This window comes from Coptis chinensis, chromosome 2 (genome assembly GCF_015680905.1).
Source record: "Coptis chinensis isolate HL-2020 chromosome 2, ASM1568090v1, whole genome shotgun sequence".
NCBI classification, from domain to species: domain Eukaryota; kingdom Viridiplantae; phylum Streptophyta; class Magnoliopsida; order Ranunculales; family Ranunculaceae; genus Coptis; species Coptis chinensis.
Genome location: NC_141457.1, coordinates 8209106 through 8230071, shown reverse-complemented (window position 1 = coordinate 8230071; position 20966 = coordinate 8209106). Strand labels below are relative to the sequence as shown.

Genomic DNA, 20966 nt, shown 5'->3' with positions numbered 1-20966 from the left:
CTCACCGGACAGTCCGTGGTTTAGGTAGGGTCGCTATCTTATCTAGTTTGGCTTTATCTACTTGATGCCATCACTAGATACAATATGACCTAGTACTATGCCCTTTTACCATGAAATGACACTTTTCCCAATTTAAAAACGAGGCTCTTTTCTTCACACCGTGTCAAGACCTTAGACGGGTTAGACAAGCATTCTGTAAAAGGAGTCTCCATAGATAGAAAAATCATCCATGAACACTTCCATAAAGCTCTACCATGTCACTAAATATATGAAGCATACATGTTTGGAAGGTACCGGGGCATTACAAAGGCCAAAAGGCATTCGTTTATAGGCATATGTTCGAAGGGACATGTGAAGGTTGTCTTTTATTGGTCATCAATATCAATAATAATCTGAAAATAGCGGAGTAGCCATCCGTAAAACAATAAAAGGCATGACCAGCTAGACGTTCTAGCATCCGATCTATAAATGGTAAGGGAAAGTGATCCTTTCGTGTCATAGCATTTAAAAAACGTCAGAATCAATACTGATTCTCCATTTCATAGGACCTCGAGTGACAACATAGTCACCCTTCCCCGCGATACCATGGTAACTCCCGATTTCTTAGGAACTACATGAATGGGACTTACCCATTCGCTATCGGAGATTGGGTATATAATACCGCGATCGAAAGTAATCGCGAAGACTTCTTCCCTAACCACCTCTTTCATGGCGGGGTTCAAGCGACCGAGGTTCGCGAGAAGTCTTGGCGTTATCCTCAAATGGATAACGATGAGTGCAAACATTAGGGGTCAATTCCGCTTAATGTCGGCTAGGGACCAACCAATCGCAGACCGATGTTCCCTAATCACCCTTATTAAACATGTCTCTTCATCCTTAGTTAACAGAGAAGATATAATTATCGGGTGACTACCATCCGGATCAAGTTGAATATATTTTAACTCCGGGAAGAGGTTTAAGCAATGTGGGACGGAATGTCCATTGATGTTTCATAAGTGTCCTTATCTTGCGTAATGAAGACTTGCTTAGGTAGCAAGTCTTCGTAATCGATATATGGAGCAACCGACGGTCTACAATTGGTGTGGACTCGGGGATGGTGTTGACTTCCTCTAAGTAGGAGTCATTTATAAAATCTGAAGTTCCAAAAGAAAGGAATTTGTACATATTGTTTTCGAAAACGTGTTGTTAAAATAATCTTGAGCTAAACTCTCGATCATGCTAACCTCCCCATCTACGCATCGAATCCGTAATCGCTGTTTCATCATTTTAAAACATTTACCTCGGCGACGAAAAGATGGCCAAAAGATAAGGACATCTTTCCATCGCGACAATTTATAAAGCGCGTTGGCGGCCAAGAAGAAGGGCGCCCTAAAATGATCGGTCTGAGTCATTAGCGACTTACGTATCGAGGATAACAAAATCAGCAAGATAGTAGAAATCCACGAACCTTAACAAGCACGTTTTCCACTACACCTTTAGGATACTTAATTGACACGTCCGCTAATTGCAACGTTATTTTTGTAGGTTGCATTTCTGTAGACCTATTTGTTTATACAAGTAATCACGGGGAGTAAGTTAACACTTCGCCCCGTGTCTAATAAAGGCGGTCGTCGTGTGGGAATCTCCTAAGGTGCATTTTTTACGATGGGATCGACCGTGGTCCTTGTACTTAACAATTCCATTATTTTTGGGATAAAGTTGGGAACCGCTCATTGCTTAAAAGGCGTCTTTAGGTATGTTGGTCTTACGCCTAGTAGTGCACACCTCTTTAAGAAACTTAAGCGTGGTTAAGTAGCTTTTAATAGCTTTGAGAAAAGGAAGGTTTATCGTTAGATTCTTGAAAACGTTCCTAATTTCCTCAAAGTTTGTATCCCCGGTTAGCATGGCTAATTTTTGAGGAACGGTGGTTTCGGCTCTATATTTCGCATATGGCTCTACTTGTCGTGTAACCTTGGCTTTCGGTTTCTTTGGTTGTGATTTAACCGGTACCTCTACCGTGGTAGGCTCCTCGGTTTCTATTAAGCGGTATCTAGTTCGATGTCCGGTGTAGGAGTAATCGATGGGGTAACTATAGGCGTAGTTACTTTGTTATCAACCACTCTTCCGAACGGAGAGTGGTGATGGCATTTAGGTCACCTACGATTGTAGTTTCCGTTACTAGAATTACCGTTTACCTCAAAGGTCGTGTTTGCTTGTTTTTAGGGTTTGGTATTGCTTGTCCGAAACACGCTTTTTGTTTGGGCTTCGCTTGGGCTAAACCGTTGTATGCCCCGATTTATGGATTGTAAAATCTGTTGGTTTGATTGAGTCATTATGCCCGAAAAGTTGTTGGGTAACTTGTATAAAGGCCGATACGATCCGGTTGTGTAGGTGTAGTAGTCACGGGTGGTGTGGATCGAACTATCTCGTTGATTATTTATGGGTGGGTTGTGATAGTTATTATTATTAACCTAACGATACCTTATTGGTATTATAATTATTATAATTATTCGACCTTGTGCTTGACCTTGTCGCGTGGTTTAGCTTGGTTGTTATAATTATTATAATTCCCTTGACCTTGTCCTTGTCCTTGTCCTTGCCTAGGTGGAGCTTGGTTATAATTGTTTGCTTGCCTAACGCTTTTGATTATTGTACCACGGAGGTGTTACTTGTTGATTATTTCTCCAACCGAAGTTGGGATGTTGTCTCCAAGGGCGCTTAGGAATAGGATAGTTATTAATAGAGTAAACATTATCTTGTTCCGGTGGTTGTTGTTCATAAGCTAGAGGGACAATAATCGTCGGTGCTCTGGACTCAAACAGAAATTACATGGGTTGGAGTTTACATTCATGACGGGATAGGCTTTTGTTGAAAGCAGAAATAGCCTCTACTTTTTAGTTAGAGATTCGATTAGATTTTTAAGTTCGGATCGGTTTTCGCCTCAAACATACCCGCCTTTACTTTTGTTGAAGAAGAACTAGGCTTTGCGGGGATATCATCACTACCCCCAATTATTATTTCGTTTAGTTTGGTCTTCTAAAATTTGTAAGCCTCCGAGGCTCCTTTACTTAGGAAACTACCCCCATTCATTATGTCAAGGACTTCTTTATGGTGGTGTAGAAGACCTTTGAAAAGGCACGCGAACTAACGTGTCTTTAGCTAAGTTATGATGTGGACACTCTATAAGGAGATCGGTGAAACGATTCCATGCCTCGAAAAATGATTCATGAGGATTCTCATTTAAAAAAATGAATCTTGGAAAGCATTTCATCCGTCTTTAGGGGTGGGTAAAATGTTCCATAAACAAATTGAACAAGTTTAGCCCACGAGTCCACGCAATTAGGCTTTGGCGCTTAACCAAGGCGCCGCCTTTATCGGCTAATGTGAAAGGGAATACCTTCGGTTTAATTTGTTCCGCACCTACCGTAGGATGATGGAATGTTGTAAGGACTTGTTCAATCCTACGCGTAATCCGATAAGGTTTTTCATGGTCTAACCCATGAAAAAAAACGTAACAAATTAAATATGTTTGGGGATTCGAAAATCCCCTTTAATCGGTCTGCTAGAGCGATGCACGATTTAGGGCTATCGCCAAGGCTTTGTAAAAAGTCGAGAGAGGGAGTCTCTCTTTCTTCACCCATTATGTTAGGTATGGTGTGTGTGATAGTAGTTAGAGGTGTGTGGGTGGTGTACTAGATAGACTTGTTTGTTGCCGTGTAATTACGTTTGTTGTTTTTGTTCGACCCGGACCTTAATCTCATGCAAGACTAAGTTGAGCTTAACTAAACATGCAACACTCCAAACAATTACGATATACTAGTAGAAAACCTCTAACCGGAAATCACGAGGTATGGAAGAAAGGAATACGATTCGCCCTTGCTTCACTTATGAATAAGCGTCTTGTTTACGCTTGTTCGGTGTATATAGCGAGGTTAGAACACCTGAAAAATATGAAAGATCAAAGTTCGAATCAAAACCGTGGAAATCCGGAAATTTTAACTTTGGCGCCCTTCGCCAAAGCCAGCGATAGAAGGGTCGTGCCCGAAAGTAATTTTCAGATTACATGTGTTTTTAGGGCTGGTCGCTTTCAGGGAAGTCGAGTTCGAGTGTTTGAGCCGGTCGGTATGGTAGCCAAGGTAAACGAAATTCCAAAACTTAGCGTGGGCTGGTCGCTCTCCTTGAAGCGGGGCGCCGCGGTATTTTCTCGCTGAATTTGTCACGCTTGAAATGGGCAACCACAAAGATGAAACAAACAAAGGGGTGGGTGGGTTTAATGGGACTTAAAAATGACTACTTCTACTATGAAAACAATGCTAAAGTGTAACTAAGATGGCAGCGGCGCCATTTGATAAGTATGGTTGAGTATAGTCTACCTACGAAATGAACGATGAATTCACTCCGTAAGTAAACTAAAACTGAGCTTTTACTAGATATTTATCAAAGCTTCTACTCTCGATGCGAATTGCACTAAGTGGAGTAGGAAGTTCGTTCCACTCCTAGTTCCCTAGCATAGATTGTCTTCTAAGTCTAAGAAATCAGTCCTAAGTCAATGAGAGCTTTACGAAATGTTATGCTAACCGCATGACGTTAATTTAAATAACAAGATATAATATAAACTAAAGTTAATCTATGAAAGCTACGGGAATACGATTGTTTGACTCTAGATAAAGAAATAGAGGGGAATTAAATCCACATCGAATCCAACTTAATAACCTAGTATAGATTGTCGTATCTCGATTCCTACGTTTTCACGGCAAGAATTTCGAGTCTAATCCCTAGTGTTCATGGCATTCCTACCGGATACTAACTAACATGTGAGGTCGTCCACCCATTCTCATGGCGAAACACGACCTTCTAGAGTGGAATAGATTCTACAACCAATTCTATACTAACCACTAAGTTTTCATCAAGGCTTCATCAACCCCTCTAATGGAGGTTTTAGCCTTGAGTCATCAACCTAACATTTTCCATTGAATCTAAACTAAACATAATGTAAGAAATTGAGATTTACTTAATTAAACAATAATGAATCTAATTTAATGACTGGAATGGAATAAGAACAAGAATTTAAATTAGATCTAGAATGGAAATGACAAGAACGAAATTGAATAATAACTATTTTATTTATCTAATCAATCAAGAACAATCATTCAAGAATTTAATCTAAAACAAGAATTGTAATGGAACTAAAACTAAATTAATTAATTAAAACTAGATCTAGAATTCTATATATTAATTTAGGTCTAACTAGCTACCATTAACAAAGAATGAAGCTTTTGTTTTTATACATCCAGATCCAAAATCGTGCATGGGCTTGGAGCCATGTTTTGGGCCGAAGAATCGGGCCCAAAACCCAATCTTTCAAATCCAAAAGGCCTCTTCAGCTGCAGTTTGCTTCAACAGACTTTTTGTCCACTTCTGCTCCTCTGATTGGGTCAAGGCTTGGACCATTGGAAAGCTCTTTCCGAGACGGTCGTTTTGACATAAGGTAGGCCCAATTCCGAGGTCTGAGTCCAAAGATATGGCATTCGGAAGTTCTGCTGACTGTTGCTCCTTTATCTCGCTAAAGTGGCACATTTCTGCACATAATGGACTTTGAAGCCTGAAATGCATAAAAACACGTAATCAGTATTAACTCTTACTTATTATTCACATAATTGGTCTAACAGTATGATTATTAAGGGGTTAAAACTACAGTTTTGGGCTCTTATCAACAATCGATCACAATCAAAGTTTAAGATCCATCAATTTTTTTTTCTTCTTCAGTTTTATTCGATTCATTATTAAAGATTCATCACACTCAAATCTATACAATGACAAGAACAAATCAAACAATTATTCCTTAATTAATCAAACCATAATTCCATTATTAGTGGAACCGAAAATCGATGATCAAAATCATGTTCATCCTCAAATCAACGTCGTTGTTTCAATTCTAGCACAAATCAACGCTGCTGCTTCAATTCCAGCTCAAATTAACGCCACTGCTTCAATTCTGGCACAAATCAATACTATTGCTCAATTTTCAGCAAATTTCAATCAAATTCATCAAAATCAAGATCAGATCAACTCTATCCCCATCAAGGTCACAACAGAATCAAGGTTTTCAATCTTTCAATATACAAAATCAAAGGTTTTTATCAAGATAATTCAATGAATCAAGGAAATCAAAATTTCAGTTCAAACAATACTTAATATCATGGTGTCAATTCTTCATTTCCTTATTACAATTTTACAAGCTTCAATGCTCCAATAGCAGTTCCACCAACAAACAACTCGTTTACTTTTCAGAATATCTCTAACATGGTTCCTTTGAGGCTAAAGCGTGATAACTATCTCATGTGGAAGCAAGTTTTCATGTCGATTCTTATAACTCGATCATGATCTTATGGGACTTATTGAAGGTAATGATCTTTGTCCACCTAAATTTCTTATGACCAGTGATGGAAACTACTCAAATATGGTGAATCCTCAATATGTGACATGAGTTAAACGTGATCAAATGCTCTTAATTTGGATTAATGCTGCTTTATCTGAAGAACTTTTACCATATGTTGTTGGTGTTTCTACGTACTTCAAGAGAATTATGGCTAACTTTAGAGAAAAGACTTGGTACAATCTATGTGGCCATGTTATTAAGTTAAAGACTCAACTACAAGAAGTTAAGAAAGAAGAGAATTCAATGGCTGCATATCTTCAAAAAATTAAGATAATAACAGATAGTTTAGCTACGTCTGGTTCTGTTGTTATGGATGGTGATCTGATTTATCATACATTGAGAGGATTACCTGCTGATTACAACTCATTCACTACCTCAATTCGCACAAGATCAATCAATGATCTAGTACAACCTGAAGAATTACATAACCTGCTTCTAAATGGAGAATTGACTATTGAACAAAGGAATAAGGGAATTCTTCATGCAAAACAAATTCATAAAGCCTTTGCTACCTTTAATGTCTTCAATAGAGGATCATATGGTTCTAACATAGGATCTTATAATAGAGGATATGGAAGAAAAAATGGAAGAGGGAATGACTCTAGAAGAGGAAACAAATTTTACAAAGGTAGAGAAAACAATGGCTATAATGGAACTTCAAACTACAACAACTTAGGGTGCAATAATGGTCCTGGGTTATCTAGCAATAGTGGATACTCACAGAATTATAATAACACTGGCAATTCTGGAAATTCAAGGCCACAATGTCAGATTTGCAATAAATTTGGTCACATTGTTATTGACTGTTACAATATGATGAACCACAGTTTTGTTGGAAGGATTCCTCCTGCCAAGCTTGCTATGTTGGCAAGTTTTCATGATACTGCTGGTTCATCTATGCAGCAGAGTGAAACTAAGTTATATGATTCTCAGTACAATGATTCAAGTACTTCGAATCAAGGTTCAAGCTCTCAACCATTTGATTCTTGCTGGTATGCAGATACATGAGCCTCAAATCATCTAACTACTAATCTCAATAATCTGGTTTCTTATTCTGAGTACAAGGGATCTGATAAAGTATTAGTTGGCAATGGACAAGGTTTGCCCATACTAAGCACTGGTTCTACTTCCTTTAATATTGAAAAGTCTGTTTATAGTTTTCATCTCAAAAACATTTTGCATGTGCCTCACATTAAACACAATCTCCTTAGTGTACATAAATTTGTTTCAGACAATAATTATGTTCTAATCTTCATTCCCAATGCCTTTTTTGTCAAGGACTTGGCATCCGGGAGGATGCTTTTCCAAGGAGAAACTGAGAATGGTTTACATCCTCTCTATCTCTGATCAACAAAATCTCATGCATATGCTTCTTCACCTACTGCCTTTATCTCAACTAAAGCATCTAATTTCACTTGGCACAGTAGACTTGGACATCCTGCTACTCCCATAATGCACAAGCTTATATATTCAACCAAAATGTATTGATGACGTTCAAAGTTCCTTTAAGGATTCTTTTTGTAGTGATTATGCAATAGGCAAAATTACTAAACTCTCTTCACTTTGTTAGGTTGTAAATCTACTGAACCCTTACAGTTACTTCATATGGACCTATGGGGGCCTTCGATCTCCTGTAATTTCAGTCAGTGGAAATAAATATTTTGCAACTGTGGTTGATGATTTCTCAAAATATTGTTGGTTTCTTCCATTGCAGTCTAAATCTCAATTCTGTTAAGTTTTTCAATCCTTTGAACTTTTCATTGAAATTTTTTTATCTTATAAAATCAAGGTTGTTAGAACTAACAATGGAGGAGAGTTCACTAGTGATCAACTTGAATTTTTTTTTGTATACTTCTGGAATTTCACACAAATTTAGTTGTCCACACACTCCAGAACAAAAATGGAGTGGTGGAGAGGAAGCACGGGCATATTTTAGATATGTCTAGAACTCTTATTTCTCAATCTTCCGTTCCATCAAGATATTGGGTTGATCTCTTTTCAACTTCAGTATACTTGATAAACAGACTTCCATAATCTTCTCTTCACTTTATATCTCCCTGGGAAAAGCTCTTTCATAGAAAACCTAATTATTCAATCCTAAAAACTTTTGGTTGTTGCTACCGTTGGTTGAAACCATATACATCCAATAAACTTGAATTGAGATCCAAACCATGTGTCTTCACAAGCTATTCTCATAATCACAAAGGTTATAGATGTCTGCATCTTAATTTAGGAAGAGTATTCATTTCTAGACATGTTTTATTCAATGAAAAGGAATTTCCTTTTAAGTTGTCTTCTTTTCAATCTTCTCCAAACTCTAATTTTCCTTCAACTATACCTAGACAAACTTCTGATTCTACTCCTATATATATCTTCTGTATCTTCCTCAACAACCATTTCATCATCTTCTATTCCTATTCCTACAACTTCATTTCAAACACCTAACATCACTGATAACAAGCATCCAACAAGCATCACATGCATACAAGAGCAAAACATGGCATTTTTAAGCCCAAAGCTAGCTTTTCATACTACCAAACATCCTTTACCAGTTGCTCTTCAAACTACTGTATGAACTATTTCTTTCACTCCTACTTGTTATTCACAAGCTATCAAAAATCCCCAGTGGAAAGATATAATGGTTTGTGAATTCAATGCATTTCTCAAAAACAACACCTGGATACTTGTTCTACCCTCACCTTATCAAAACATAGTAGACAATAAATGGGTGTTCAGACTGAAATACAAAGCTGATGGTGCTCTTGATAAACATAAAGCTAGATTGGTAGCAAAAGGATTTAATCAACAATATGGCTTAGATTATTTGGAGACCTTCAGTCCTGTGGCAAAACCAACCACAATCAGACTTATTTTATCCATTGTTATTCATTTCAACTGGGAAATAAGGCAGTTGGATGTCTCCAATGCCTTTCACATGGTCATCTAAAGGAGCAAGAGTTTATGAAACAACCACCAGGGTTTGTAGACCCCATGAAGCCTCATTATGTATGCAAGCTATTAAAATCCATCTATGGACTGAAACAAGCCCACATGCTTGGTATGAAGAACTCTTTCAAGCTCGTTTACAAATTGGATTCACCCCATCTGAAGCTGATCATTCGTTATTTATCAAGAAAGGTTCAAAGTCTATTACTTACATATTGGTGTATGTGGATGATATTTTAGTAACAGGAAGTTCAAATCTTGTTTATCTTCAAGTTATAGCTCAGTTAAGTTCAGTGTTTGCATTAAAGGATTTGGGCTTACTGCATTATTTTTTGTGGTTTGAAGTTCAAAGAAATGCAAATGGTCTTTTCTTATGTCAGACAAAGTATGCTCTGGACTTATTGAAAAAGGCAAATATGATTGATGCTAAGCCTACTCCTACACCAGTTTCTTCAAGCTGTAGACTAGATTCTCATACAGGAGAGATACTTGAAGAACCAACATTTTACAGATCATTTGTAGTAGCTCTGCAGTACTTGACATGGACAAGGCCAAATATTTAATTTGCAGTAGTCAACATGGTTTGTCAGTTTATGCACTCTCCAAGAACACCTCATCTTGCAGTTGTGAAGAGAATCATTAGATATTTGAAGGGTACAATTACTTATGGTATCTGGTTCACAAAAAGTCAATTTACAATTCATGCATACACATATACTGACTGGGCTAGTTGTCCTATTGATAGAAGATCAATCACTGGGTTATGTGTTTACTTGGGGAGTAATTTGTTGTCTTGGTTTGCCAAGAAACAACACACAGTGGCAAGATCAAGCACTGTAGGGTTTTTACCGATATCTCATGCATGATTCCTACGATATGTACAATTATGCTATATCACATGCATAAAATAGCGCAGCGGAAACAGAAGAACGTACCTTGGTCACAACTTTCAATTTGAAGTTCCAAGCTTTGATCTACCGGAGAAGATGATGTTCTTCGCACACTCAAGATCTTCTTCTTCTCAACTTAGCTAGAGTCAAGTTCCAACCATGAACGGGAAGTAACCTTTGTTCACGAACCAAGAACCAAGAACTGACAATGGCCAGCAATGGAGGTTACCACCTATGGAATCTCCACGAAAAACTAGCTTCTACTTTAGAAAATATTGGAGGCCACCATTAAAGGGAGAGAGAGCTTTACTTGTTTTTGGGATGATCAATATATGAGGGGGTGGGGGTCTATTTATAGAACTCTCCCACCTCCTCAAAATTGGATAGGATAGAGTCCCATACTTATCCAAAATCAACTAAGGATAGAGTCCTATACTCATCTAATGTAGGCTAGGATAGAGTCCTACACTCATCCCAATACCTGGTGGTTATCCTTATCTTTGTGGTTTATCCTTATCTTGGTGGGCGTTTATCCATATCAGGTCTGACCCAGCCTTATTTCCAACATCTCCCACTCGCCCACAACGACGAAGAAGGTTTCTAAGAGAAGCATTTAAGTAGAATGCTTAGCCATTTGTGTGTCTCACACGGCAAATGGTTCGTGTGACCCTAGCACACGTATCATGATATCTGTGAAGCAGCAAGTCGCAATGAAAAGCACGACACAGTGATCTACCATGAAAGTGATCTTAAAGAAGATGAATCCGGAAACCTAATATCCGAAGAGTGTGTATATACCCCAAGATCTATTTGTTTCATCACTTTGACAAATAGCATGCATCCCTATGAGTCCACACTATAAAGTCAAAAACGTATCACATGATTCACAATTATCATCAATTGTCCTGGCCAAGTAGAATCCCAGTGATTATGTGATAAACCTTCAGTTCTTTTACCCTTTGCACGCAAGTCATTGTCGTCAAAGTTCTACTAACTTCCCAGTATGCACCCAGTCAGCCTTATAGTAAGAGCTTGTGGGGACCAAACCAAAGTTATGAGTAGTCATCTTATTTTCTTGACAAGGTCAAAAGTTCAAGGAGGGTACCATTCGATATGTTTTAAACAAAAAACCTATCAATTGAGCTCACATAGCAAGATTTTTTTTCTTGCTCTCAGGTGGTCAACTATACACATGTTGTGTGAAAACATGTCATGGCAAGAGTATCTAATTTGTTTACTCAACAATAGATATTTGTATGTCCACTCATACCATGCAAGTGTTGTCATCCCTAATGACAATTCCAAGGATACTTTGCTCCCACTTGGCAACAACCGTTTGTAGGTTTAGACAGAATCTTCCCTATGAAGCCTGTTTCTTCTTATCCAATTATAAGAAGGGGCATGACTCGGCACTAGGTCCACCCTTCCTATAAGGTTTAGTGACTTGTTCTATAAGGTTTAGTGACTTGTCAAGCTAAAACTCCCACTGTTTAAAATGGAAGTGACTGTTCATGTGAGTGAACCAGTCAACCCTACTGACATACATATGAGATGATTAACAGTATAATGAGAATGCAATCTATCTGGAAAGAATGCATGTTTATTTATTAAACCATCAAAGTGTTCTTAGCATAATCACATCCTCTTTAACCCAAACATTTTTACATGTGCAAGGAAGAGTTCCTTTGGAATAGGTTTGGTCAATGGATCTGCAACCATTTGATCAGTGGATATATGTTGTAGAACCACTTTCTTCTTCAGTATCATTTGTCGTACGTAGTGGTACTTTAACTCTATATGCTTGGTTCTTCCATGGTACTTTGGATATTTAGTATATGCAAGAGCAGCCATGCTGCCAGTCCAGATGTGGACTAGTTCAGCAGCTTTTGAGAACACTGACAAGTGTTTGATGAATCGTCTGAGCTACACAGCTTCCTGTGTGGCAGAGCAGCAAGGAATATACTCAGCTTCCATAGTTGAAAGTGCTATGGAAGTTTGCTTCTTGCTGCTCCAGGATATAGCACCTCCATTCATTATGTAGGTATATCCTGAAGTTGACTTCCTCTTATCAAGGTCTCTAGCCCAGTCGGCATCGGAGTACCCAATCAGCTTAAGATCTTTCCCTTGGTAGACAAGCGAGTAGTCCACTGTGCCTTTGAGATACCTCATTATCTTCTTGACAGCCTTCCAGTTTGTGACCCCAGGATTTGTTTGGAACCTTGATACTAACCCAACTGCATAGCAGATGTCTGACCTTGTACACAACATTGCATACATAAGGTTTCCGACTGCGTTTGAGTATGGTACATTTTTCATAGCCTGAGTTTTAGTAAGATTCTTGGGAGACATTTTAGAACTCAAAGACTCTCCTAGACTTACTGGGAGATCCATTTGCTTGCAATCAGTCATGTTGAATCTTTCCAAAACCTTCTTGATGTATGTCTCCTGAGACAAAGACAACAAGCGTTTGGGTCGATCCCGAGTTATTTTAACTCCTAAGACATAACTAGCTTCACCCATGTCCTTCATTTCGAAGTTTAATGACAACCACTCCTTAGTGGAATTTATCAATACCTTGTTGTTACCTACTAACAAAATGTCATCCACATATAGAGATAGAATCACAAAACCATTTTTAGATGTCTTGACATATACGCAATGGTCCTCATTTACCATTTCAAATTTGTCTTGAAGCATAGCTTCATGGAATCTCAGATTCCACTGTCTAGAGGCCTGTTTTAAACCATATATGGATCTGTTCAGTTTACACACTTTGTGTTCCTGACCCTTGATTGAAAAACCAGTGGGTTGATCCATATAGATTTCCTCTTGCAATTCTCCATTGAGAAAAGCAATTTTGACATCCATCTGGTAAAGCTCTAAATCTAAGTGGGCAATCATTGACAAGAGGAGACGTATGGAGGCAAATCTCACTACTGGTGAGAAGGTGTCCTTATAGTCTATTCCTTCTTTTTGGGTGTAACCTTTTGCAACAAGCCTGACTTTGAATTTGTCTATGTTCCCTTCTGCATTTTTCTTGATCTTGAGAACCCACCTGTTCCCAATAGATCTCCTGTTTGGAGGTAGATCAACTAAGTCCCGTACTTTGTTTTTCTTCATCGACTCCAATTCTTCCTTCATAGCTTCCATCCACTTACTTGTATTAGACCCAGAAATAGCCTCCTTGAACGTTTTAGGTTCATCAGATATTTCTGTAAGTGCATTGGTCATATTTATCTCCCCTTCAATCTCAAACTGACGTTTGGGGATATGGCCTCTAACACTCTTACGAGGTTGGGATTGATCAATCAGTTGACCAATGCCATTGTCACTAGAATCAAGGTTGATTAAAGTTTCATCTTCGCCTTGTTCAATAGCAGTTATAAGGTTATCAGCTTCGTAAAGTTGTAGATCCTTATCAACCTCACCCCTCATTGGGTATTGATCCTCTAAGAATCTGACGTTACGTGCTTCTATTTCTGTGACATGCTCTTTAGTATCCTCCCCTAGGAAGACATACCCCTTAGAAGTCTCACTGTATCTTATAAAGACACACTTCTTTCCAGGAGCACTCAACTTCCCAAATTCTCGATTTTGAGAAGTGACAAAGGCTGCACACCCCCATGGTCTAAGGTAGTTCAAAACGGGTTGTCTACCAGTCCATAGTTCATAGGGTGTTTTGTCAACAGATTTTGAAGGAACTAGGTTAAGTATGTGCGCAGCCGTTAACAATGCATCACCCCAAAATGAGATGGGAAAGTTAGCCTGAGTCATCATAGACCTAACCATGTCCAGCAGGGTTCTATTCCTTCTCTTAGAGACACCATTCTGCTGAGGGGTATAAGGAATAGTTAGCTATCTAGCTATACCCTTATTTTCACAGAGTTCCTTAAACTCATCAGAAAGATACTCACGTCCGCGGTCAGTTCTTAAGGCCTTTATTGTCCTATCAAGTTGATTCTCAATAAGGTTCTTGTACTTTTTAAAACAGTCCAAGGCATCTGATTTGTGAGACATCAAGTACACAGTCTCATAACGTGTATAGTCATCATCGTGAAGGTAATGAAATACAAAGCCCCATGCCTTGTCTTTGTTACATTCATTGGTCCACAGATGTCTACGTGAATAAGTTGTAAAGGATAAGTTGCCCTTTGGGCTTTCCTAAAAGGTTTCTTGGTGGCCTTTCCAGCAAGACAACTTTCACAGGTTTCCATTTTAACAGAGGTTAAGTTACCTAACAACCTTCCCTTTGCTAAGTGGTCTATCCTACTGTGTCCAATATGTCCTAGTCTAGCATGCCACAATTGGCAACCAACCATTTTAGACATAAAAACATCAGTTTGTGCTAAGTGTAATGGATGTCATAAAAAAATCCATTAAATAAGCATGACCTATCAAACTGTTATTCAAAGATATCTCAAGCGAGTTCTGGAAAAAATTAAACACATAGGATTCTTGAAGTAATTTCAAAACTGATAAAAGATTTCTCCTAATTGAGGGTACAAAGAGTACTTCTTCAATAAGGATGGATCTCCCACTCGCAAAATCCAACCTACAAGTGCCTGTGCCCAAAACATCAGCTACACTTTGGTTTCCCATGTGGACTCTCCGAGTTCCTTGTGGAAGTTTTCGGAAATCTTCAAACAGGGACCTATCCCGCTTATGTGAGTGCATGCATTTCTTTGCTGAATCTACAATCCAATATTGTGATGAATCAGACAGCATGACAGTACTTAAAGTAAAACTTACCTCAGGAGAAGGACATGCCCTAGCATAGTGTCCCATCTGATGACAACGAAAGCATTCAACACTAGTCATGTCTATCGACTTCCTAGGTTTCTTTTACTGTGGGTCAGGCTTGGCCTTTTCCTTGCCTTTCCCTTTTCCATTTTTCTTGTTCCAAGGAGCCTTCCTCTTTTTGGAGTTGACAACATTTGATTCAGTTTGAACAATAGGCTTTTCATTGAGAAGCCTTTGTTCCTCAAGCTCACATTTCCTCTGCACCTGTGCAAAGTTTGTGATACTGTCGTCATGCGTCAAGATAAGATGAAATTGTTCCCAAGTTTTAGGTAAAGACCTAATGACAGCTTGAATTTGCTATTCATTTGACAGGACCTGTCCTGCTTGGGCTAACTCAGCAACCATGTTCCTCATCACCGTGCAATATTGTGTCATAGAGGTATGGGCAGCTTGATAAATTTGTCAAAGCTCATTTGTAGCCTCCTCAGCTGTGCAGTAGTCGTACCCCCAAGGTCCGCCTTTACTGCTTCCCATAGCTCTTTAGCCGATCCAAGGCCATCATACCGCATCATGAAGTCATTCCTCATGGTGCCAAGTATGGCAATTTAGGCAACATTGTCTCTGCTTGTATACTCATTGTACTTCCTAAGTGCAGTAGTATAAGCAACTTGTGTTAATCCTTCGGCGGTAGGTTATGCTACTGTCTCAGTTATTACGTCAATGACCTTCCTATCTGCCAGAATTAACCTAACTTTCCTAGACCAAAGTTCATAATTCTTATCGTTTAACAAGTCCTTTTCAGGTAGCATGGTAAACGGGGATTTTCCATCGGGTGCCATTCTATCAAGTTTGAATTCCAAAAATAAGATATTACGAATAAGAATCATCTTTTCAAATAAATCTAAGTAATCCACATTTTTACGTATGAGATGATCATGATAATCTACTAGCATGATTCTAGCCATTAAATAAAATCAATGCATTTGACTATCAATAACATAGAATATGCAAAAAATCTACTACTTAAATTTTATTTACATGCAATAATAAAAATCCAGATTTAAATAATTACTGCATGGTAAAAATAAACATCCTAATGTCAATTTTTAATCGTAAAAAAATACATGTGAAAAATCCTAAAATTTCTAGAGAAATAATCTCAGAAAATAAATTTTCATGTAAAAATTTCTAAGGAAAACAAATTTCCTAGAAAAAATTTCTACTAAAAATTTAATTAAAAATAGCAAAATTATTTCCCATAAATAATTTATTTTGCAAAAAAATAAATTTTAAGCAATTTCTAATTAATTTTAAACAACCTAATTATTTAAAAATTAATTAAAAGATTTTGAAAAAAAACACAGTTTTTCAAAAAAAATGTAGATCACAAGATCAAAACTACAAACAAAAACATGCAAACCATGGAAAACCTTGCTCGATGCCAATGTAGGGTTTTTACCAATATCTCATGCATGATTCCTATGATATGTACAATTGTGCTATATCACATGCATAAAATAGCGCAGCGGAAACAGAAGAACGTACCTTGGTCACAGCTTTCAATTTAAAGTTCCAAGTTTTGATCTACCGGAGAAGATGATGTTCTTCACACACTCAAGATCTTCTTCTTCTCAACTTAGCTAGAGTCAAGTTCCAACCACGAATGGGAAGCAACCTTTGTTCATGAACCAAGAACCAAGAACTGACAATGGCTAGCAATGGAGGTTACCACCTATGGAATCTCCACGAAAAACTAGCTTCTACTTTAGAAAATGTAGGAGGCCACCATTAAAGGGAGAGAGAGCTTTGCTTGTTTTTGGGATGATAAATATGTGAGGGGGTGGGGGTCTATTTATAGAACTCTCCCACTTCCTCAAAATTGGATAGGATAGAGTCCCATACTTATCCAAAATCAGCTAAGGATAGAGTCCTATACTCATCTAATGTAGGCTAGGATAGAGTCCTACACTCATCCCAATACCTGGTGGTTATCCTTATCTCTGTGGTTTATCCTTATCTTGGTGGGCGTTTATCCATATCAGGTCTGACCCAGCCTTATTTCCAACAAGCACTGAAGCAGAGTATAGATCTTTCGCACACATAGTTGCAGAGATCTATTGGATTTGTATACTGCTAAAGTAACTTCATATACCTCTGTCTCAATCTCCACTCATTCACTGTGACAATATCAGTGCAATAGCTCTTGCAAATAATCCTATTTTTCATGCTAGAACAAAGCATGTAGAAATAGATTATCATTATATTAGGGAACTTGTTATTAACAAGGTTATTGACATCAAATATTTATGTACAAAGGACCAATTAGCAGATATCTTTACTGAAGGATTGTCTACACAGAGATTCCACATGTTACTATCTAAGCTCTCAGTCATTGCATCTCCTTTCAGCTTGAAGGGGGGGGTAATAAGTCATGTGAAGAAAAGTCTGCAGCAGTCAAAGAATGACACCTCAACAGTTTGTAACAACTATGTAACTGTTTTATAATATTGTACTATAAATAGGAAACAAAATGTACAGAAGAATTTCAAGATGGGAGGATTATTGAGCGTCCTGCCGTCCTTAACTTACTAATGGAACCAGCGGGTGCTACTTTCAGAAAACTGCGACTAATATGCTTCGAACCCCTCAAAATTTAAGAGGAATGTTACCACTGCACTACCACACAGACAAAAAATTGACAAATACGCTTTCAGGAATAATAATATGCATTGTAAAAAAATTGTATAAGCCCTCTAACTTGGATTGGTACACACTAGATCAGGAAAAAGTATATCACTAGACGAGTGATTTTTTGCTCCCAGCGGGATTTGTTCCAAGAGCTCCAAGGGAAATAGGAACCAACCAAGTGTCCACTGAAAAGGGGTCAACAGTTATCAAATTTCCACCTTAATATATGCTTCCTGATTTACCCCCAACCTTAAAAAAATAAAAGAAAAAAACTTGACTAGTTACAAAATCTAGTTTTTGGTCTTAATTGTTTGGAGAAAAAAAAAAGAATAAAAAACTTGAAGTGCTAAACTAGTGACATTTCTTTCAAACTAAAAAAGATAAAAAAAAAATCTTTAGCTAATGATAGGAAGAACTCTTATATATTTTACAATGAGATTTTTTTAATTCTTTTTCTTTTTATTTATTTCTATTTTTAGTGGGGGCAAATCAGGAAGTTTGTTATAAGGAAGGAATTTGATAACTGTCAATCTCTTTTTAGTGGACACGTGGTTGATTTCTGTTTCGCTTGGAGCTCTTGGAGCAAATCCCGCTGGGAGCAAAAAATCACTCTCACTAGACTATAATAAACACCAACATATTCAAGAGTTGTGATGAGCTGATTGTACCAACACAGAAATTTCTAATACAAATGCGAACAGGACTCATTTGTTTAATTTCCGATTCACAAAAATCTTAATAGAAAACAAAAGAATGGTCCATATATGTACTCCCTCCTGAAAGTTAATTTCCGATTCCAATATGAGCACTCTGTTTCAACACTTTGATTTGGACTAATCCTTGGGAGCCCACTCATCTCAACTGATTACAAAACCCGGCTCCTTTTACCTTTTATATTGTCCCACTCAAGGAGGGAAAAAACACAACCTGAATGTCAGCAATGATACAGAACCCAACAATCAGCCGCTGGAGACTATCTCGTGAATAGCATCACTGACTGCTTGATCTTCAGACCTAATGGCTAGCTTCATCGCTACTTGCTTTGGACCTTGAACTCCGAATGACAAGCGCACAAGTACTTTGACATTACCTATGAACACACCTGACAAAAGACATGTGTGCGATCTAGAATTGCTTGGTACAACTTCGGTGCCCTGAAACACATGCCAAATAGAGGAACATTATGAACTTAGTACATATTATATACATCACACCATCAGACATTCAGACCTTATAGGTCTGTCCAAAAGCACAAGGTCCGGGCAACAAAAACCAACCTCACAGGGCTGCATGCCAAGAATGTTGATGACTGCGCTCACTGTTTCTGCCAAGCTCTCTCTTTGACCAAGGCCATACTCGTCAACACGCTCACAGTCTGCGCCTATGCTTTCCCACGCATTCCTGAAATTGGAGACCCCCACTTCCAACATATAATCAGCTGCAACAACCTCGAGCTCCTCCAGCTGGTACTCATCTTCAACACCATCATCCTCAGTTTCGCCTGTGGATGCATTGACCTGATGGATACAAAAATATAGTTCAATTAACTGATGACACAGAAACAAAGGGTACGGGACATACGTCTATGTTCATCTGCGACAGACTGCCCACTTCAATCCAATACACAAACGCGACTGAAGTTCTTGCGTAGGGAAGATCAAGATACTTAATAAGACAGTTTCTTAGATGATGGAATGACCCTAAATTGGATAGCAGGAATCAGGAATGAGAATATTCTGCAGATAAGTTCAATTCTAAGAAAATCTCTAAGCAAAAACTTAAATTACTTGGTTAAGTCCACTGCCTGGCGGTTTACATTCTGCCCAAATCATGGCCAGGAAGGAAGCAAGATAATACAGATGCAAGTAGATTTGTGTGTACATAATACAATGTAATTCCATACCTCTTTGAGAATGAATCTTAATGAGTTGGAGAACTTCCCAAGAACCACGCCTTTAGGCTTCTCAAAAGCAACAAAAGCCTGTCCTGGTGAACCGTAGGGCAATGTTTTTAAAGGCTTAGATGCTACTTCGTAGAAATCCTCTGCTTCAGAAGAATCCACAATGACGGTTACCTGGCACCAACCAAAACGAGTAAGGTAAAGGAGTGTTCTATAACTTGTACTGAGAGGAAAAATCAGATACAAACAACTCAAAAGAGAGAGACATATAGAGAGAACCAGGATTTACGTTTTCCAGGAGTTGCTCGGGAATAGTGTTTGTGCAGTTGTACTGGAATACAACATGCTCATCGTAGACGTGCTTGACAACAGTAACACCATATTCGGCTTCAGCTTCTGTGAGTTCTACAGGTGCAGAGGACTGAAAAACGATGATTGGAAATAAAGAATGAGTCTATGGCACCGTAAATACATTAACAACACTTGCATTGCAAGCTATTAAAATTAAAGAAAAATAGAAACACTACGGGAGAAAATCAGGCCAAAGAACCTTGAAAAGCATTCCAAAGCTTGAAACAGCGTCTTCATATTGCATGAAAGCATCGTTGATGTTGTTGCAATCACTCATCTTTAAGATAACGAGAGTTAGGTTTATGCAAAATAGTTTTATTGCTTTCTTCGTTCGCTGATGTGAAATAGAAGTTTGAATAATGATTTAGGTGTGCGGGTATTAAACGGACTTATAACTAATTCTTAGTACTTAGAAGTCTACTATCTATATAATTAATGTAGAGACTTTCGATGGAGAATTTTCTCCTCAGTCGTTTAAAATAGCCTATAATCCCCACATACATGTAATCTCTTTGGAGAGTTTGAGTATATTTCTAATTCTTATATATTTGATCCAATAAAAAAAATTGCTAAAAAACTAAGTGATTTGTAGAAAGTAATTTCCTATTACGAATCAAATACTTTTAGTGTTCCAATTCTTATATATTTAATCAAATAAAAAAAATTGCTAAACAAATAGGTGATTTGTAGCAAGGCCCAAAATATCACCGAGATATCCGAGATATCGCCGATATATTTCGTTTTTTGGGTATACCTAGATGGAAATATCCGATATATTTCAACCGAATATTGAATCTATTTTTTTTCCTATATATTTCGCAATTTCCGATATAACAATATATATAGACCGATATATATGATATATCCGATATAAATTGTTGACTTTGACCGAATATTGTTGACTTTGACTGATATATTGATGATATTTCCGATATAGTAGACGATATTTCCGATACATCGACATACAAAACAAAATTTTGACTGGTCAACAAAAAAATAGATATCTCTAATATTTTCGATATATTCGATATAT

The 20966-nt window shown here is 37.8% G+C and overlaps 2 protein-coding genes across 2 annotated transcripts; both read right to left on the bottom strand.

The window, feature by feature from the left end:
* Positions 1-12177: 12177 nt before the first annotated feature.
* Positions 12178-12663, bottom strand: LOC147514687 (secreted RxLR effector protein 161-like). The gene is made up of 2 exons (XM_086592662.1): positions 12356-12663; positions 12178-12259 (listed from the first exon to the last, which is right to left on the bottom strand). The coding sequence occupies exons 1-2, from the start codon at positions 12661-12663 to the stop codon at positions 12178-12180; spliced, it is 390 nt and encodes a 129-aa protein (XP_086448788.1).
* Positions 12664-18344: 5681 nt separating this feature from the next.
* Positions 18345-20291, bottom strand: LOC147514686 (coatomer subunit gamma-2-like). The gene is made up of 5 exons (XM_086594395.1): positions 20133-20291; positions 19872-20003; positions 19586-19756; positions 18960-19199; positions 18345-18836 (listed from the first exon to the last, which is right to left on the bottom strand). Exons 1-5 carry the CDS (start codon positions 20208-20210, stop codon positions 18642-18644), a joined length of 816 nt encoding a protein of 271 aa, XP_086450521.1. The 5' UTR covers positions 20211-20291; the 3' UTR covers positions 18345-18641.
* Positions 20292-20966: the final 675 nt, after the last annotated feature.

Excerpts from the sequence above, each read along its gene's own strand:
- LOC147514687 (XM_086592662.1), bottom strand. The coding sequence starts at position 12,663 with ATGACTGATTGCAAGCAAATGGATCTCCCAGTAAGTCTAGGAGAGTCT. Across the intron at positions 12,260-12,355 it reads AAAGATCTTAAGCTGATTGG|CAAGAAGCAAACTTCCATAG; the intron begins GTACTCCGATGC and ends ATCCTGGAGCAG.
- LOC147514686 (XM_086594395.1), bottom strand. The coding sequence starts at position 20,210 with ATGAGTGATTGCAACAACATCAACGATGCTTTCATGCAATATGAAGAC. Across the intron at positions 19,757-19,871 it reads CCGAGCAACTCCTGGAAAAC|GTAACCGTCATTGTGGATTC; the intron begins GTAAATCCTGGT and ends GGTTGGTGCCAG. Across the intron at positions 19,200-19,585 it reads TAAGATTCATTCTCAAAGAG|GTCAATGCATCCACAGGCGA; the intron begins GTATGGAATTAC and ends TGTATCCATCAG.